The sequence below is a fragment of the Mus pahari genome, chromosome 21 (genome assembly GCF_900095145.1).
Source record: "Mus pahari chromosome 21, PAHARI_EIJ_v1.1, whole genome shotgun sequence".
NCBI lineage: Eukaryota > Metazoa > Chordata > Mammalia > Rodentia > Muridae > Mus > Mus pahari.
The window spans coordinates 22,081,782-22,097,638 of NC_034610.1; the positions used below are offsets into that span (position 1 = coordinate 22,081,782).

General features: G+C 55.6%; 1 protein-coding gene across 1 annotated transcript in view; it reads left to right on the plus strand.

The window, feature by feature from the left end:
• Itpr3 (inositol 1,4,5-trisphosphate receptor type 3) overlaps positions 1–15,857 on the plus strand; it is a 64,208-nt gene that overhangs the window by 23,410 nt on the left and 24,941 nt on the right. Inside the window, exons 3-18 of the mRNA XM_021221506.2 lie at positions 2,353–2,474; positions 3,789–3,875; positions 5,538–5,696; positions 5,855–5,953; positions 6,301–6,384; positions 7,629–7,775; positions 7,928–8,023; positions 8,271–8,321; positions 8,494–8,636; positions 9,896–9,995; positions 10,078–10,238; positions 10,399–10,540; positions 12,154–12,315; positions 13,768–13,940; positions 14,433–14,552; positions 14,832–15,014. Of these exons, the coding sequence (XP_021077165.1) occupies positions 2,353–2,474; positions 3,789–3,875; positions 5,538–5,696; positions 5,855–5,953; positions 6,301–6,384; positions 7,629–7,775; positions 7,928–8,023; positions 8,271–8,321; positions 8,494–8,636; positions 9,896–9,995; positions 10,078–10,238; positions 10,399–10,540; positions 12,154–12,315; positions 13,768–13,940; positions 14,433–14,552; positions 14,832–15,014 (2,029 nt within the window). The remainder of the gene's footprint in view (positions 1–2,352; positions 2,475–3,788; positions 3,876–5,537; positions 5,697–5,854; positions 5,954–6,300; positions 6,385–7,628; positions 7,776–7,927; positions 8,024–8,270; positions 8,322–8,493; positions 8,637–9,895; positions 9,996–10,077; positions 10,239–10,398; positions 10,541–12,153; positions 12,316–13,767; positions 13,941–14,432; positions 14,553–14,831; positions 15,015–15,857) is intronic.

Genomic DNA, 15,857 nt, shown 5'->3' on the forward strand with positions numbered 1-15,857 from the left:
CTCCCCCTTCTCCTCTCCCTCTTCCCTCCTCTTCCTCCCTGTCCCCCTCTTCCCATCCTCCTCTTTCTTCCTCTTCCCCTTCCTCCTCCTCTTCTTCCTCTTCCTCTTCCTCCTCCTCTCCCCTCCCCCTCTTTCTCCTCCTCTCTCCCTCCCTCTTCCTCCTTCCCCTCCCCTCCCTCTCCTCCATGAAACTAGCCTTTCTCTACTTCTCTCCTCAATAGTTCGGGACCTCTGCACTCCATAGGCTGATGGGAGAACAGATCTATTTTAGATTCCCAGGGCCTGATAGCCAGCTCTGACCTCGAGAGGGACCTTAGGGAGGATATGATGGGTCTGTAGGAAGAGGGTCCTGTCCTTGAGACTTCTTCCTGTCCTCTGACCCCATGCCCTGCGCTTTCCTGGTAAAAATCTGTTGCTCCCAGAGTTGTGGTCTGATGATCAGTGCCCCCCCCCCCCCAGGCCACGAGGGCGTGGCTCTTCCCATGTTGGGGTGCTCACGATGCACAGGGTACACAGGTTCTCTCAAACCTCGGGGTGCTCACACCTGCCCACGTGCACGGGGGTGCTCACACCTGCCTACGTGCACAGGGGTGCTCACACCTGCCCACGTGCACAGGGGTGCTCACACCTGCCCACGTGCACAGGGGTGCTCATACCTGCCCACGTGCACAGGGGTGCTCACACCTGCCCACATGCACAGAGGTGCTCACACCTGCCCACGTGCACAGAGGTGCTCACACCTGCTTACACCTGCTCACGCGCACAGAGGTGTTCACACCTGCTCACGCGCACAGCCCCTGGCGAGCATTCTTCTCTTCCATCAGATTTTAGGCTTTCCAACTGAGGCCTCCTTTGGTTAAACAGAAATTCAGGATTCTGTTTTTTGTGAAGTTTGGGCTTACAAAAGTGACAAGCTTCCCCCCCCCCCCGCAGTGTGTCTACATTTAGAGATTTTTTTTTTCTGATATGGTAGCACAGTGGATTGCGTAATCATTTCTCAAATAAGGAAGCTGCATATATACCATACCGGTTAAACTTTAACGTCACACACCTACATTACAAGGTCAGTAGTAACATTCAGGAGTTAAAAGTCAGCCCCTGTACTCAAAAATACCACGAAGCCATGGATAGGAAAGGAGAATGAAAGTTTCAATCTCAAAAAGAAATGAAAAATGGAAAATGCCAAGATAAAATGTAAATATTCCAATAATTAATCAAATGTAAATGGCTTAAAATCACTTAGAGAGATGTTAGTAATTACTAGAATGGGAAAAATTAATAATTAATAATTCTTATGAAGCCCTAAGCACTCTCATGATGCAAATGTGATCTTTATGTGAAAGTTACTTAGACCATGATAAATATAGTTTATAGTAAATAACTGAAATTTTGTCATGTGTCGTGGTTCTATTTGAGTATCAATTTTCTTAGGTTACGAAAGACCTAGAGAGTAGTGAAGCTTGCTTCCTCCAGTCAACGGATTAGTCTCTCAGAGAATCACAGGAGCCTGGCATTAGTAGCAGTTGGTGACTACACGGAGGATGGCTTAGGAAACAAACATGACTCAGATCAGCCTTTGGGATGTAGCTTAGTGAGATTTATAATAGGAGTGACAGGTCAAAATGAAAATTTCGGTAGCAGTTGTGTTTCTGGACCGTGAGTTTGTCCTGACTGGAGTCCAGAGGCTGAGAGGCAGAACTTGCTGAGGCAGGGTCTCCAGGGAGCCGGCAGTGCTGGTGTCTGTGGGGCGGAGGGAGACACCAAGCAGGCTGTGGCGGTGGGAAAACAGTCCGGCCTGCGGGCATGATCTAGCCTTACCGTCAGATGTCTGAGTCATCTGAGAGATGAAGACAAACCCGGGAGGCGGGGTGCTCTGTTAAGGAATGAGGCAGGTGTGAACATCTGTCCACATCTGCAGAGTGAGGCCAAGAACCTCTCTGGTCACCTTGCTAGAGGGAGAAGGGCGTCTGTCCTCCCCCAAGTGACAGCTTCTCTTCCTGAGACCCCAGTGTGTGTGTGTGTGTGTGTGTGTGTGTGTTCCAGGAGCTTCTGTTTCAGTGAAGCTGAAAGGCCTATGCCCCACTCTTCCATCCCCCTTGGGGCTGGGGTAACAGTGTCGTGTGGATGCCCCCTACCCCTGTTTGTTACATGGATGCTGGGTTACATTGCCACATGGTTGCTCAGTCAACGCTCCTAAGCGCTGAGCCATCTCTTCAGCCCCTGAGTCAGCTTCTACCCTCTTCTGTCCTGTCCCACCTAGTGGGCAGGAGGCTGGGAGAGGCGGGGACACCGGGGTTCTGTCAGGAAGCTCTGAGCTCTGACTGGGCGCTTATCTCTTCCTACCCCACCCAGATTGCCTCTTCAAAGTGTGCCCCATGAACCGCTACTCCGCACAGAAACAGTACTGGAAAGCCAAGCAGACTAAGCAGGACAAAGAGAAGATTGCCGACGTGGTGCTGCTGCAGAAGCTGCAAGTATGCGGCTGCACAGTAGGGCCACTGCAGGCCATGACTCAGGACAAACAGGAAGAGAAGTGCCCATCTAGGAACCCAGAGTCTGTGCAAGTCTTTCCTGCCCTGAGTCAGGGCACATGACTCAACGATTAGATATGAGCCACTCAGACAGCCACTCAGGCCTTCCAGTGGCTCCTGGAGATGTGTCTCCAGGGAACCTAATTTGAGAACCATGGGTCTAGCCTTAGCTCCCATTTGCTTTATCGGCCTGGAGCTCAGAGCTCCTCGACAGGACCGGCCAGCCCACACTGTGAGTCTGGAGTCCAGCTAAGGCAGCCCCTAGGTCTTTGACGCCTCTTGTGTTTCTTGGTCACATGTATACAGCTGAGGTGCTGGGCCTGGTGAGGGGCCACACGTCAGCTCACATCCTGAGTTTCTCCTAACAACACTGAGGTCTAGCCCTGGTCTTGACATCAGCCATAGGAAACTTGGACTAGGGTCAGCAGCTTGTGTGCCTCTGAGCCCCTTGTCCTGAGGGTGTGGGACTGAAATAGGGCCTAGGTGGATCCCTCCCTGTAGCTGTGACCTGTCTGGAGGCCTGGAAGGGCTGCCTGAGCTCTGGTCTCGGGGTGGGGGCCGTTCCTCAGGATGAACTGGGGCCTCACATCTGAGCCACAGGGTCAGAGCCCCACACTGTAGCTTTGTGGAGGGACGTGTGGCAAATGCAAGGCCCCGTGGCAGCTGCTGTAGCCCTCCCTGACTTGATTTACCTTAGGCTTGGTTTTAGCACCGAGGGGGAGGAAGGACAGAGGGACCACTGTGCTCAGGGTGTGCTTGTCTGATGGAGGAGACCTTTCCTGGGGAGGTTCTGGGTGGATGGCAGATTAAGAGGATCCCCCAAGAGGCAATGGAGCTCAACCTTGAGGCCGCCTGAGCTGGTGAAGCATCAGGGAAGGGGCGGGGAAGGAGTGGGAAGTGGCCTTTGCCCAGCTTAGCCTGGAGTGGAGGTATCTTGGAGAATGGGGTGGGGTGGGGTGGGGTGGGGAGCACGTTCAGGTTTTAGGTTGCTGGATGTGTCAGAGGCATGAGGCCAGGTTGGGGTGAGCTGTCAGGCCACTGGCTGCTCTCGGCATCTAGGCTATTGCTTTAGTGGGAGGGATTTTGTCATCCCATGAAGGGCCTCCTGGTTGCAACACTTGAGACGGGTCCAAGGTGAATGTGAGCCTCGGGGTGTGTTTGTGTGTGTGTGCATGCTCACGCGTGTAGCGTGTACATGCAGGCATCTCCCTCTGAGAGGAGCAGCTTCTGAGCCTTCCCTACCCTGTGTGTCTGCAGCACGCAGCCCAGATGGAGCAGAAGCAAAACGACACAGAGAACAAGAAGGTGCATGGGGACGTGGTGAAGTACGGCAGCGTGATTCAGGTGTGGCCTTGGCGCAGAGCGCCATTCCCTGCCTTCGGGTGTGCACATATGTGTGTTCGTGTGCATGTGCATGCATATGTGTATGTGTGCATGCAGTGTCTGTCTTTGTATGTCCGTGTGCATGCATGTATGTGCATGTGTCTGTTTGTATGTCTGTGCGCATGTATGTGTGTGCATGTGTGAGTGTGTATGCATGCTATGTGTGTGTCTGAGTATGTGTGCATGTGTGTATATGTCTGAGTGTGCATGTGCATGTATGTGTGTATGTGCATGTGTCTGTGTTTGTATATCTGTGTGCATGTGTAATTGTGTGTGTATGCATGCTATGTGTGTATCTGTGTGTCTGTATGTGTATATGTGTGTGTATGTGTCTGTGTGTGCATGTATGTGTGTGTCTGTGTGTGCATGTATATATGTGTATGGGTATACTGTGTGTGTGTGTGTGTGTGGTGTTTGTATCTCTGACTGCACTTTGGTACTGTGCCCGGGGGAGTGTTTTTAGCTTAGGGGTCATGAGCTCATACGTAGCTAGGTTCTCATCTCAGTGTGGCCCTGCCATTCCTAAAGTGCTGCGACCTCAGACAAATTCCTTAACCCCCTATGCCTCATTTACTCCATTTGTAAGCCATCCAGGGGGGACTGGGGAGATGGCCCAGTGCCTAAGAGCACTCGCTGCTCTTTCGGAGGACCCCTCCAGCAGTAACTTCCAGCAGTTTACATAGAGCTGCTGACAAGTATCCGGAACTCATGTTCCAGGGGAATCCAATGCCCCCTTCTGGCTGCTGTGGGTACTGCATGCACACGGTAGCCATACATCCATGCAGGAAAAACCTTTGTACACATAAAGTGAAAATAAATCTTAAAGCCAGCCAGTGATAGCGTTTGCTAGATCAGGTTTGATGGAGGCGATGTGGGAATGAAGGCAGACAGGCACCTTCAGAAGCAGAACTGTTGCTTTAATAAGAACAATCGAAGTCTTCCAGGAAGGAGACTGCGCACGTGGTGTGCTTGGGACCTTAGTGGGTCCGTTACCCTGCCACCTCAGAGAGACCTCTCGGAGATAGTCCATCCTCTGATTAGAAGCTCCTGGACCCACCAGCATTATCAGTGGAGTCAACTTTCCAGGGCAAAGCTTCTTAGCCCACCTGAGGCTTTAACCCTTGCCCCTGGGGGTTGTTGGAAGATTCTGTGTTCGATTAACCAGGGCTGGGGATGTAGTTTAATGGGTGGAGTGCTTGCCTGGTGTACGCAAAGCACTGGGCTCATCCCTAGCATCTCATAAATGGGCCAGGTGATGCTTGCCTGTGACCCCAGCGCTCGCTCAGGAAACGCAGGGAGGAGGAGGGTGAGAAGTCTCAGGTCATCCTGGACTACGTTTGGGGGCAAGATGACAGGAGCTGAGGCGTGGAGGTGCGGGATGAGCCAGGACCTGTGTGTGCTTGGCAGGTCGTCTCCCGCTGAGCTGCACTCAGACCTGGCGTGCCGTGCTGAGACTGACTGCTCCCCTGTGACAAGGCGTGCGTGCTTGTGACTGTTTGCGTTGCTGCGTGTCTGCCTGTGATGACACCCTGTGTGACCAAGGGCCCAGCCTCCTCCTCCTCCTCCCCAAGGGCCTGGCCTCTCAGGCCTGGTGACCTCACTCCAGCCCCACCTGTGCCTCAGCTTCTGCATATGAAGAGCAACAAATACTTAACCGTGAACAAGCGGCTGCCAGCCCTGCTGGAGAAGAACGCCATGCGGGTGACGCTGGATGCTACGGGCAACGAGGGCTCCTGGCTCTTCATCCAGCCCTTCTGGAAGCTTCGGAGCAATGGGGATAATGTGAGCACGGAGGGGCCTGGGTGGATGTGTGGACCACACTCCAGAGGGACTGCGTGAGGCTCTAGTCCTTTCTTAGAAGGGACACAGAGCAGAGGGAGAGGACCCTGGAGGGAAATGTGCCTCTGATCTCACCTTACCTTGCCCCGTCTGTCCCCCAGGTGGTCGTGGGGGACAAGGTGATCCTGAATCCTGTCAATGCCGGGCAGCCCTTACATGCCAGCAACTATGAGCTTAGTGATAATGCTGGCTGCAAAGAGGTGAGTGGGGTCGGGGGCGTGGGGCATGTCCTGGGGCTGAGGGCTGGCCACAGATCTCTGGCTGTGTGGGTGCCCCTCCCTCAAATGTCCCAGGACCCTGAGCCTCACTGTTTCCCAGCCTTGCCCCTGACCGGGGGTGGGGGATGGAGGGGTGGGTGGGTGTGTTTGATTTCATCTTTGCGCCACTCTCTGGCTGCCACAAGGGTTTGGCCTCACCTTGGCTGCGGGGAGCACCCTGAGCCACCTACGACAGGAGCTGGGGTGGCTTCTCCTCCTTGGTCTTCAGCACTGTCCACGGTAGGCAACTGGCTCTGCCAGCCGTGCCACCAGCCTGCTGCCCCCCGCAGGTCAACTCTGTCAACTGCAACACCAGCTGGAAGATCAACTTATTCATGCAGTTCCGCGACCACCTGGAGGAGGTGCTGAAGGGGGTAAGTCCGGAGCCCCTCCCCTCAGGCCCCTTCCTCTTCCTGGGAAATGACCGCCTTGACTCTGTACCCCTTCAGCTTCCCTCTACCTCCAGCACGTCCCCACGACGTGTCCCGGCTGTCTCTTCTGCCTCATTTTCTTCTTTGGAGTCCTCCCCGCCCTGTCCTCCACCTCAGGGTGCCCAGATCCCTTGAGCAGCCTTTCCTGTCTCTGGTTTTTGTTCTGTGGGCCCCACACTGTGCCCAGAACTTTGGCAGGGAGAGGCTGCTCCTGCCTGCCGTCAGGGGTCAGGGCCTCTTGTCGGTCCCCACCGGTGACCGAACTTGGGAGAGGAGGAGGGGTTGGGGGACAGCAGCTTGCTACACCTGCAGTGAATACATATTGAGGCAGGGGATGTTTGTGAAGCCTAAAAACCAAGTTTCTGGTGGTGAGGCAGGTTAGGGGTAGGGTAGGGTGTGAGGCACCCCAGTTGGAATGTTCTGGGGATCCCTGAGGATGCTAGGCCTCAAAGCAGGTTCCTTGAGAGGCACCACACCGCCCTGCCCAGAAGCCGCAGACACACAGTTCGCTCCTTCCTGGCTGTGGTTCCAGGGTCTGCCTTCCTTGTCCCTCTGATGGTCCCAGTTCTCCCCATCAGCCTGTGTTGTTCAAGTGCTTCCCCTCTCTGTTCACTAGGCCTTCATATTGTCCCAGCACCAGTCAGAGCTCCCCCTGCCCCGCCCCAAGCCTCCCTGTGGCGCATCTCAGCACATATAAAACAAGCCCTGGGGCTGCTGAGATGGCTCAGCAGTTAAGAGTACCGACTGCTCTTCCAAAGGTCCCGAGTTCAAATCCCAGCAACCACATGGTGGCTCACAGCCATCAGAAATGGGATCTGATGCCCTCTTCTGGTGTGTCTGAAGACAGCAACGGTGTACTTACATACATAAAATAAATTTAGAGAGGGGGGGGAAGAAGAAGGGGGAGTCCATGCTGCTTTCCTGGGCTTGGTTATTAGAGGTGTTTGGAAGTTGGTAAGGGAGGGAGGTGCCAGGCGGGTTGGAATTTGGGAAGCTGACATAGAGGGCCATCACAGCACCCTGCTGTCCTGTGGCCGGAAGCTTCTCCCTCTCCGGTCACCTTCCTGGATAAGCAGCAGGAGGTCCTGCCGGCCACGTCTAAGGGACCAGGCCCTACACGGGGTCCCTGAGCCTGAAGGTGTGTCTCTGAGCATCTAACTCCATGTTCTAACCCCACGCACGCTCAGGGAGACGTGGTGCGGCTGTTCCACGCGGAGCAGGAGAAGTTCCTGACCTGTGATGAGTACAGGGGCAAGCTGCAGGTGTTCCTGAGGACCACGCTCCGCCAGTCCGCCACCTCGGCCACCAGCTCCAACGCACTCTGGGAGGTGGAGGTGAGAACAGCGCCCCCCCCCCCCATCCTAGAGGGTGGAACGCCTGTCCCACCCCTCCCCTGGAACCCTCCGTAGCCAAGTGGCCAGGGAGGACCTGGCACTTTGACCCCCACAGGGTCTTTCTCCTCCTCCTCACTCTTGCGTGCCCCCAGGTGGTCCACCACGACCCCTGCCGCGGGGGCGCCGGACACTGGAACGGTCTGTACAGGTTCAAGCACCTGGCCACAGGCAATTACCTGGCCGCTGAGGTGAGTGGGGCGGGGTACGGGGCATCTGTGTGTGCGGGGACGGCGCAGCTCACACGTGTGTGCTTGCTCACGCATGGGCCTATGAAGAAGGGACCATGGTGGCCTCCCCAGTTCTCCCGGGAGTCACGTGGACTTTGGGCCTGGGGGAGACACCTTGTTGGGAAATACCTTCTGGGGTGACCCTGTGTTTGGTGGGGGTGTGCTGATAGTGTCTGGTAACCACCCCTCACCTTGTACCCCTGTTCAGGAAAACCCCAGCTACAAGGGTGACGTCTCGGATCCTAAGGCAGCCGGACCGGTAAGGAGCAGGACCCAGGGGCGTGAGAAGGATGGGGGGATGGGGAGGTAGTGGTGTGGAGACCGGAAGGGAGGCCAAGGAACCTGGGAAATAGGTGGAGTGGAGGGAGATGGTCGCTCTGGGGCCTGAAAGGAAGGACTGGACCTTGTCTAACATGGTGGCCTCATTCCAGGGGACCCAGAGCCGCACTGGCCGCAGGAACGCGGGCGAGAAGATCAAGTACCGTCTGGTGGCTGTGCCACATGGGAATGACATCGCATCTCTCTTCGAGCTGGACCCCACCACGCTGCAGAAAACCGACTCCTTCGTGCCCCGGTGGGTGTGTGCCGCCTGCCTAAGGCCATTTGTCTCTGGGGCCCCTGGGAGCCTCAGTTCTGAGACCCACTTGGCCTGTGTGCAGGACCAGCTCCATGGCTGCCCCCAGGTCTGCCCTGTGCTTATTACACAGGTGTCTCTCAGCCTCTTGGCCCGGTCCAGCTAGGTGCTCAGGCACAAGGCGTGAACGTCTGTTCTCAGCCAGGCAGCCTGGAGAACCCAGACACTGGCTGGGGAGGTCAGAGTCCCATGCCTGTAAGGTCCCGCCATCCCGAGGATGTAGGATGTCACACCCAGAGCTGCAGCTTGGGTGCTAGAGTGCTCGGCCGGCAGGCACGAAGGTCTGGGTTCCATATCTATCAGTATGTAAGCCAGGGAGGTGGCTCTTGCCTGTAATTCCAGCATGCAGGAGGTGGAGGCTATCCTCCACTGCGTGGTGAACGTGAAGTCAGCCGGGCCTTCAGGAGACCTTGCCTTTACATAGAAAGAAATAAAGGAAAGGAAATATAACAGGGTTGCGGAGATGAATCTGCAAATGAACCATTTTCTGTCCAAGGATGAACATCTGTCTGGCTGTTCAGAACGCACTCGAAAGCCAGGTGGGAGGGGGGCCTGCCGCCCAGTGTGGGACAGAGACTGGGAACCTTTGTGGCCAGCATGGCTAGCTAGACACTGCAGTGTGTTGAGTTCCCAGTTCAACAGAAACCCTGCCCCTATACAAGGTGGAGGGCAATGGAAGAAATGACCCATGCCAGCCTCCAGCCATGAACCCATACATGCACTCAAGCCTCTGTATTCCCGTGTACACGCGGGAACATGCAGGTGGACACACATGCACACATGTGTGTGTGCGTGCAGACACAGACACAGACACACAGACAGACAGACAGACAGACAGACAGACAGACAGACAGACACACACACACACACACACACACGGATGCATGCCTCAAAACAGAATTCTGTATCATCTGGCCTTAGTGTCTTCTAGCCATGAGACCTCACTGCCTTGGTCTGTCATCTGTAGATCAAGTGTCTGTCACTAGGATTCCTGGGAATTAATGAACTGTTAGCCCCTTGTCTCTTACCTGACACTCTTGGGGCTTGCTTTGTCTGGGTGCATTCTCAGGGGCCCCCATCCTCGGTGCCGTACTGTGGAGGTGTGCGATGTAGAGGAAGAGGATGCTACAGGGAGTGGTGAGCAGAGAGCAGCCGCGGTGTGCGGCACCCTCGTTTACCCGCTGTGTCCTCTCGCCTAGGAACTCCTACGTGCGGCTGCGGCACCTCTGTACCAACACCTGGATCCAGAGTACCAACGCGCCCATCGATGTGGAGGAGGAACGGCCTATCCGGCTCATGGTGCGGGCCCTTGTGCTGTGCGTGGGGCTGGGGCCTGGGCTGCAGCTTATCCCTGGCATGATGCTGACCCTTGTCTCCGCAGTTGGGCACGTGCCCCACCAAGGAGGACAAGGAAGCCTTTGCCATTGTGTCAGTTCCCGTGTCAGAGATCCGCGACCTGGACTTTGCCAACGACGCCAGCTCCATGCTGGCCAGCGCTGTGGAGAAACTCAACGAAGGCTTCATCAGCCAGAACGACCGCAGGTGCACTGGGACGGGGATGGAGTTGTGGGCAGTGTGGGGTCCAGGGAGGGCAGGCTGACCGGGTCAGAGTGAGTCTGCCTGCCTGTGTGAGCACGTGCTGGCAGGCCCCCTGGGATCTGTCCCCTCAGTACTTCATGCTTCTGGTGTTACTCTTCGCCAGGTTTGTCATCCAGCTGTTGGAGGACTTGGTGTTTTTTGTCAGCGATGTTCCCAACAATGGGCAGAATGTCCTGGACATCATGGTCACCAAGCCCAACCGAGAGCGGCAGAAGCTGATGCGGGAGCAGAACATACTTAAGCAGGTGTGTGTGCTCTTCAGGGGCTTATAGCTCTCCAGCGGGGCTCATGGTTCTCCAGCAGGGATCATGGCTCTTCAACTGGGCTTATGGCTCTCCAGAAGGGCTCATGGCTCTCCAGCAGTGTTCATAGCTCTCCAGCAGTGTTCATAACTCTCCCGCAGTGTTCATAGCTCTCCAGCAGTGTTCATAGCTCTCCTGCAGTGTTCATAGCTCTCCCGCAGTGCTCATAGCTCTTCCCGCAGTGCTCATAGCTCTCCCGCAGTGCTCATAGCTCTCCCGCAGTGTTCATAGCTCTCCAGCAGGGCTCATGGCTCTCCAGCGGGGCTCGTGGTTCTCCAGTGGGGCTCGTGGCTCTCCAGTGGGGCTCATGGCTCTCCAACAGGGCTCATGGCTCTCCAACAGGGCTCATGGCTCTCCAGCAGTGTTCATAGCTCTCCAACAGGGCTCATGGCTCTCCAGTGGGGCTCATGGTTCTCTAGTGGGGCTCATGGCTCTCCAGCAGTGTTCATGGCTCTCCATGGGGCTCATGGTTCTCTAGTGGGGCTCCTGGCTTTCCAACAGTGTTCATAGCTCTCCAGTGGGGCTTATGGCTCTCCAGTGGGGCTTATGGCTCTCCAGTGGGGCTTATGGCTCTCCAGTGGGGCTTATGGCTCTCCAGTGGAACTCATGGTTCTCTCATGGGGTTCAGGCCTCTTACTGAAGGTGTGGTGGAGGGGGTGTGGCTCAGTGGGAGATTACTTGTCCTGGAATCCTCCAGGTATGGTCTGGGGCATGGCTAAGTTAGAGTACCTGCCTAGAATACATCAGTAAGAGCGAGGGGCATGGGTCACTGGTAGATGTCCGCCTAGAATTTTCTATCAGGGGTTTGGGAACATGGCTCAGTCATAGATGCTAGAACTGATCAATGTGAGCCGGGCAGTGGTGGCGCACACCTTTAATTCTAGCACTTTGGAGGCAGAGGCAGGCGGATTTCTGAGTTCGAGGCCAGCCTGGTCTACAGAGTGAGTTCCAGGACAGCCAGGGCTACACAGAGAAACCCTGTCTCGAAAAAAAATCAAAAACAACAACAACAAAAAAACCAAATTAAAAAAAAAGAATTGACCAATGTGGGGCCCAGGGCGTGGATCAGGGGTAGAGTCCTTGCCTAGATCCAGCCACTGGTAGAGGTAGGGATTTGGATCCATGGTAGAGCACATGAGAGCCCACCAATGAGGAGCCAAGGATGTAGATCAGGAATAGAGTGCTTGCTTCAAGCAAGCGAGCAAGCGAGCAAGCAAGCAAGCAAGCAAGCAAGCAAGCAAGCAAGCAAGCAAGCAAGACAGGGGCCGACGTGCTGTCCCAAGCATTGGAGGAAAATGTATCTGAGCCATGACCACATGCCAGGCGCTTCCTTAAGCACCGGGTAGGAATCCCCTCATTGTGACTCCCTCCTGAGGGAGAACTGTGGTCTTCATTATGGAGGGAGGCCCCTAAAGCCCACAGAGGCGGGGATCCTGCTGAGGAGGACAGCTCCGGGCTTCTGTGAAGGGAAGCTCTGGAGTTAGGGTCAGGGCTCCTGGGATGACGAGGGGTGCAGGCAGGATGGGAGAGTCCCTCTCACTCTCTACACCCCTCAGATCTTCGGCATCCTGAAGGCTCCATTCCGTGACAAGGGAGGTGAAGGACCACTGGTGCGGCTGGAGGAACTGTCTGACCAGAAGAACGCCCCCTACCAGTACATGTTCCGCCTCTGCTACCGGGTGCTGCGGCACTCTCAGGAGGACTACCGCAAGAACCAGGTGGGCACTGCGCGGTCCCTGCTGGGCATGAGCCCTGTCTTCCCTCCTCAGCAGGATCCCTGTGGGCACAGAGGCTGGCAGTCAGGCACGGAGTACAGGAGGGCACCAGATGGTAGGGCTGGTTTCCGGGGTGCACAGAGCCTGCCCTGGGCTCTGGTGTTGCTATCTTAACATACTGTGTCTTTCTCCTCCTCCTTGTCTTTTGGTTCATTGAGATAGTGTCTCACGATGTAGACCAGGCTGGCCTGGAACTCACTATGCAAACCACAGAGAGATCCACCCGCCTCTGCCTCCTGAGTGCTGGGATTAAAGGCGTGTGCCACCTCCTAGTGTAAAATTCTTCGTTTTCGAACCAAGGTCTCATCATTTATTTTATTCCGTTTAGCCAGTCTTGCTAAGCAGGCACGGCCCTGGTAGAGCCGGATCACAGCTTAGAATCCGTGTACGGTAAAGCTGTCCTTCAGCCCGGGCAGCTGCCTCTGGGTCTCTCTCTCCCTGAAGTGAGCTTTTCAAGGCTGCTTTCTCGCCAGTGTAGACTCCTCTCCCGGGCCCACAAAATAACTGAACACAGGACGGAAGCCTGGCCTCACGGCCTTAACTGTGCCCCTCTGGCTCAGATTCTGTCCAGTTCTGTAACTGGAAGAAATGCTTGGTTCAGCCGCCTATTCTGTTATTAAAGACACCAGTAATGGTGAAAAGCTGGGGGAAGGGGAGGGAAAGGGAAGAGGGAGAGGGGGAGGGAGGGAGGGAGGGAGGGACAGAGAGACAGACATTCAGTGTGGATCATAAGTAAGAAAGATAATGTGGTTTAGTGACCCCCCCAAGTCTGTCTCCGGGCACCGCCCTGCGCTCTATGTTTAAACGGATGAGCGCCTGGGACAGGGGGCCAGAGTGAAGCAGCACAGGGTCTCAGCCCAGGTCCTACAATAGACCACAAGACCATTTGGTTTAGGGTTTAGCCTTAGCCATCTAGATGATTGCTAACATCTTGAGGGTACCCTGTCCTGCAGGCTCACTGTTGCTTGGGGACTCTCTCAGTCCAGTCACAAAGATGGGTCAGTCCTGGTGTCCCTGAATTGCAGGATAGCTCCAGAGGCTAGAGGGTGGGGGCGGGAGAGGCAAGCACGAGTCTGAGCCTCCGTAGAGGAGATGGGCAAGGCCGGCTAGGGATGTGACTCAGTTGGTAGATTGCTTGCCTAGCATGCACAGACCCTCCCCGGGTTCATTCCCAGTGCCATCTAAACAGGGCATGGGTGGTAATGGCCTGTAATCCCAGCATCCTTAAAGTAGGGGGCAGGAGGATCAGATGTCATCTCAGCTCCGTAGGAGACAGACGGGGAATGAAGGCAGCAGCAACCCCAGGTTCAGTTAGCACTGTGTTGGTCCTGATCTGGGGCTCCATGGCCACCCCGTGACCCTCCCCCTCCCCCCGTCTGCTCCCCTCTCCCCCAGGAACACATAGCCAAGCAGTTCGGGATGATGCAGTCACAGATTGGCTATGACATCCTGGCCGAAGACACCATCACTGCCCTGCTGCACAACAACCGGAAGCTTCTGGAGAAACATATCACCAAGACGGAGGTGGAGACCTTCGTCAGCCTCGTGCGCAAGAACAGGGAGCCCAGGTGCCCGCCGCACCCCCCGCCTGCCCTCCGCCTCCTCCAGCCTCTGGCACTGGCTTTGTTTTGAGACAGGGATTCTCTGTGTATCCCTGGCTGTCCTGGAACTCACTCTGTAGACCAGGCTGGCCTCGAACTCAGAAATCCGCCTGCCTCTGCCTCCAGAGCGCTAGGATTACAGGCGTGCGCCACTGTGCTGGGTTTCTAAGGCTGGTTGTTAACTGCACGGTATATCGCTTCCTTTCCAGGGCTTGGGTGTGTGTGTGGGTGTATGTGTCTCAGTGTAGCCATAAGAGATGCAAATTCCCATGCCATGGGGAGCCCCAGCCCTCCGCTGGCGACTGAGCCGGTGCCTGCTCCAACCCCTGACTCCATCTCTTCGCCCTGTCCCACGGAGGCATCAGGCTGCTGCCCCTGACATCTGGGAGGGAGGGTGGGTGAGGCTTCTGGTCTGCGGGGCGGCTTCTGAGTCTCTTGCTGGTCGTGTTGATCCACCAGATTCCTGGACTACCTCTCCGACCTGTGCGTGTCCAACCGCATCGCCATCCCTGTCACCCAAGAGCTGATTTGCAAATGTGTGCTGGACCCTAAGAACAGTGACATTCTCATCCAGACTGAGTGAGTAGCAGCCCCATCCCCGGGGGTTTGCTGGGGCTCGGGTTAGTGCTGGCATTCTTGTTCCTTGTAGATATGAGCGCAGTGCCTGTAGTGCCCGGCTTTGGGGGTGGGGTGGGGTGGATGGAGGGTTGGGGGCACTGAGTGGAAAGTGCGGAAGCAGCAGAGAGACCCGGGCTGGGCTCTTCCTACCGGGGGTGGTACAGAGAGAGACCCTGTCTCGGGCACTGGGGCTCCGAGTGGCCAGGGACAATCCCCTGACAGTGCCGCCGCCGACTGCAGGCTGCGGCCCGTGAAGGAGATGGCACAGTCTCATGAGTACCTCACCATCGAGTACTCAGAGGAGGAGGTGTGGCTCACATGGACGGACAGGAACAACGAGCACCACGAGAAGAGCGTGAGGCAGCTGGCCCAGGAGGCGAGGGCCGGCAACGCGCACGACGAGAACGTGCTCAGCTACTACAGGTACCCCCTGAGCCCCCGTCGTCAGCAGCCTCCTGCTCCATGTCCTCATACTTGCATGTGTGTGTGTGTAGGTGCACACATGCATGCGCGTGTGTGTATATGTGAGTGTATGTGTGTATGTACACATATATGTGTGTACACACGTGTGCTTGTATTTGTATGGGCGTGTATGTGCCATGACTCAGGGTTGATTTTTCCCCCATGGTGTAGTTCCCAGGTCTTTGGTGGCTGAGCCATTTGACTGCCTCTTGTTTACTTTTATTTTTTTTCCCGTGTGGATGTTTTACACACACACACACATACACACACACACACACACACGCACACACACACATCTGTGTACCATGTCCATGCCTGCTGCCTGTAGAGGCCAGAAGAGGGCATCGATCCCCTGGGACTGGAGTTATAGTTGTGAGCATCACGTGGGTGCTCCGCCTTGAACCTGGGTGCTCCAGAAGAGCGGCTGGTATTCTTAACCACTGAGCTGTCTCTCCAGCCCCTTCCTTTTTTCTGAGATAAGATCTCTGTGTAGACTAGGCCGCCTGCTAAGTTACAGCAGTGCTGTGGCCTCCGCAGGGGTCCTCACACCTGGCTTCTTTGTTTTGTGTTTGGTTCTGACTTCTTATTTTTGTTTTGATTTAGTTTGTTTTTTTTGGGGTTTTTTTTGGTTTTTGTTTTTCGAGACAGGGTTTTTCTGTGTAGCCCTGGCTGTCCTGGAACTCACTCTGTAGACCAGGCTGGCCTCAAACTCAGAAATCTGTCTGCCTCTGCCTCCCAAGTGCTGGGATTAAAGGCATGTGCCACCACACCAGGCACAAAACCTCCTTTCAATAAGGGTTCTTT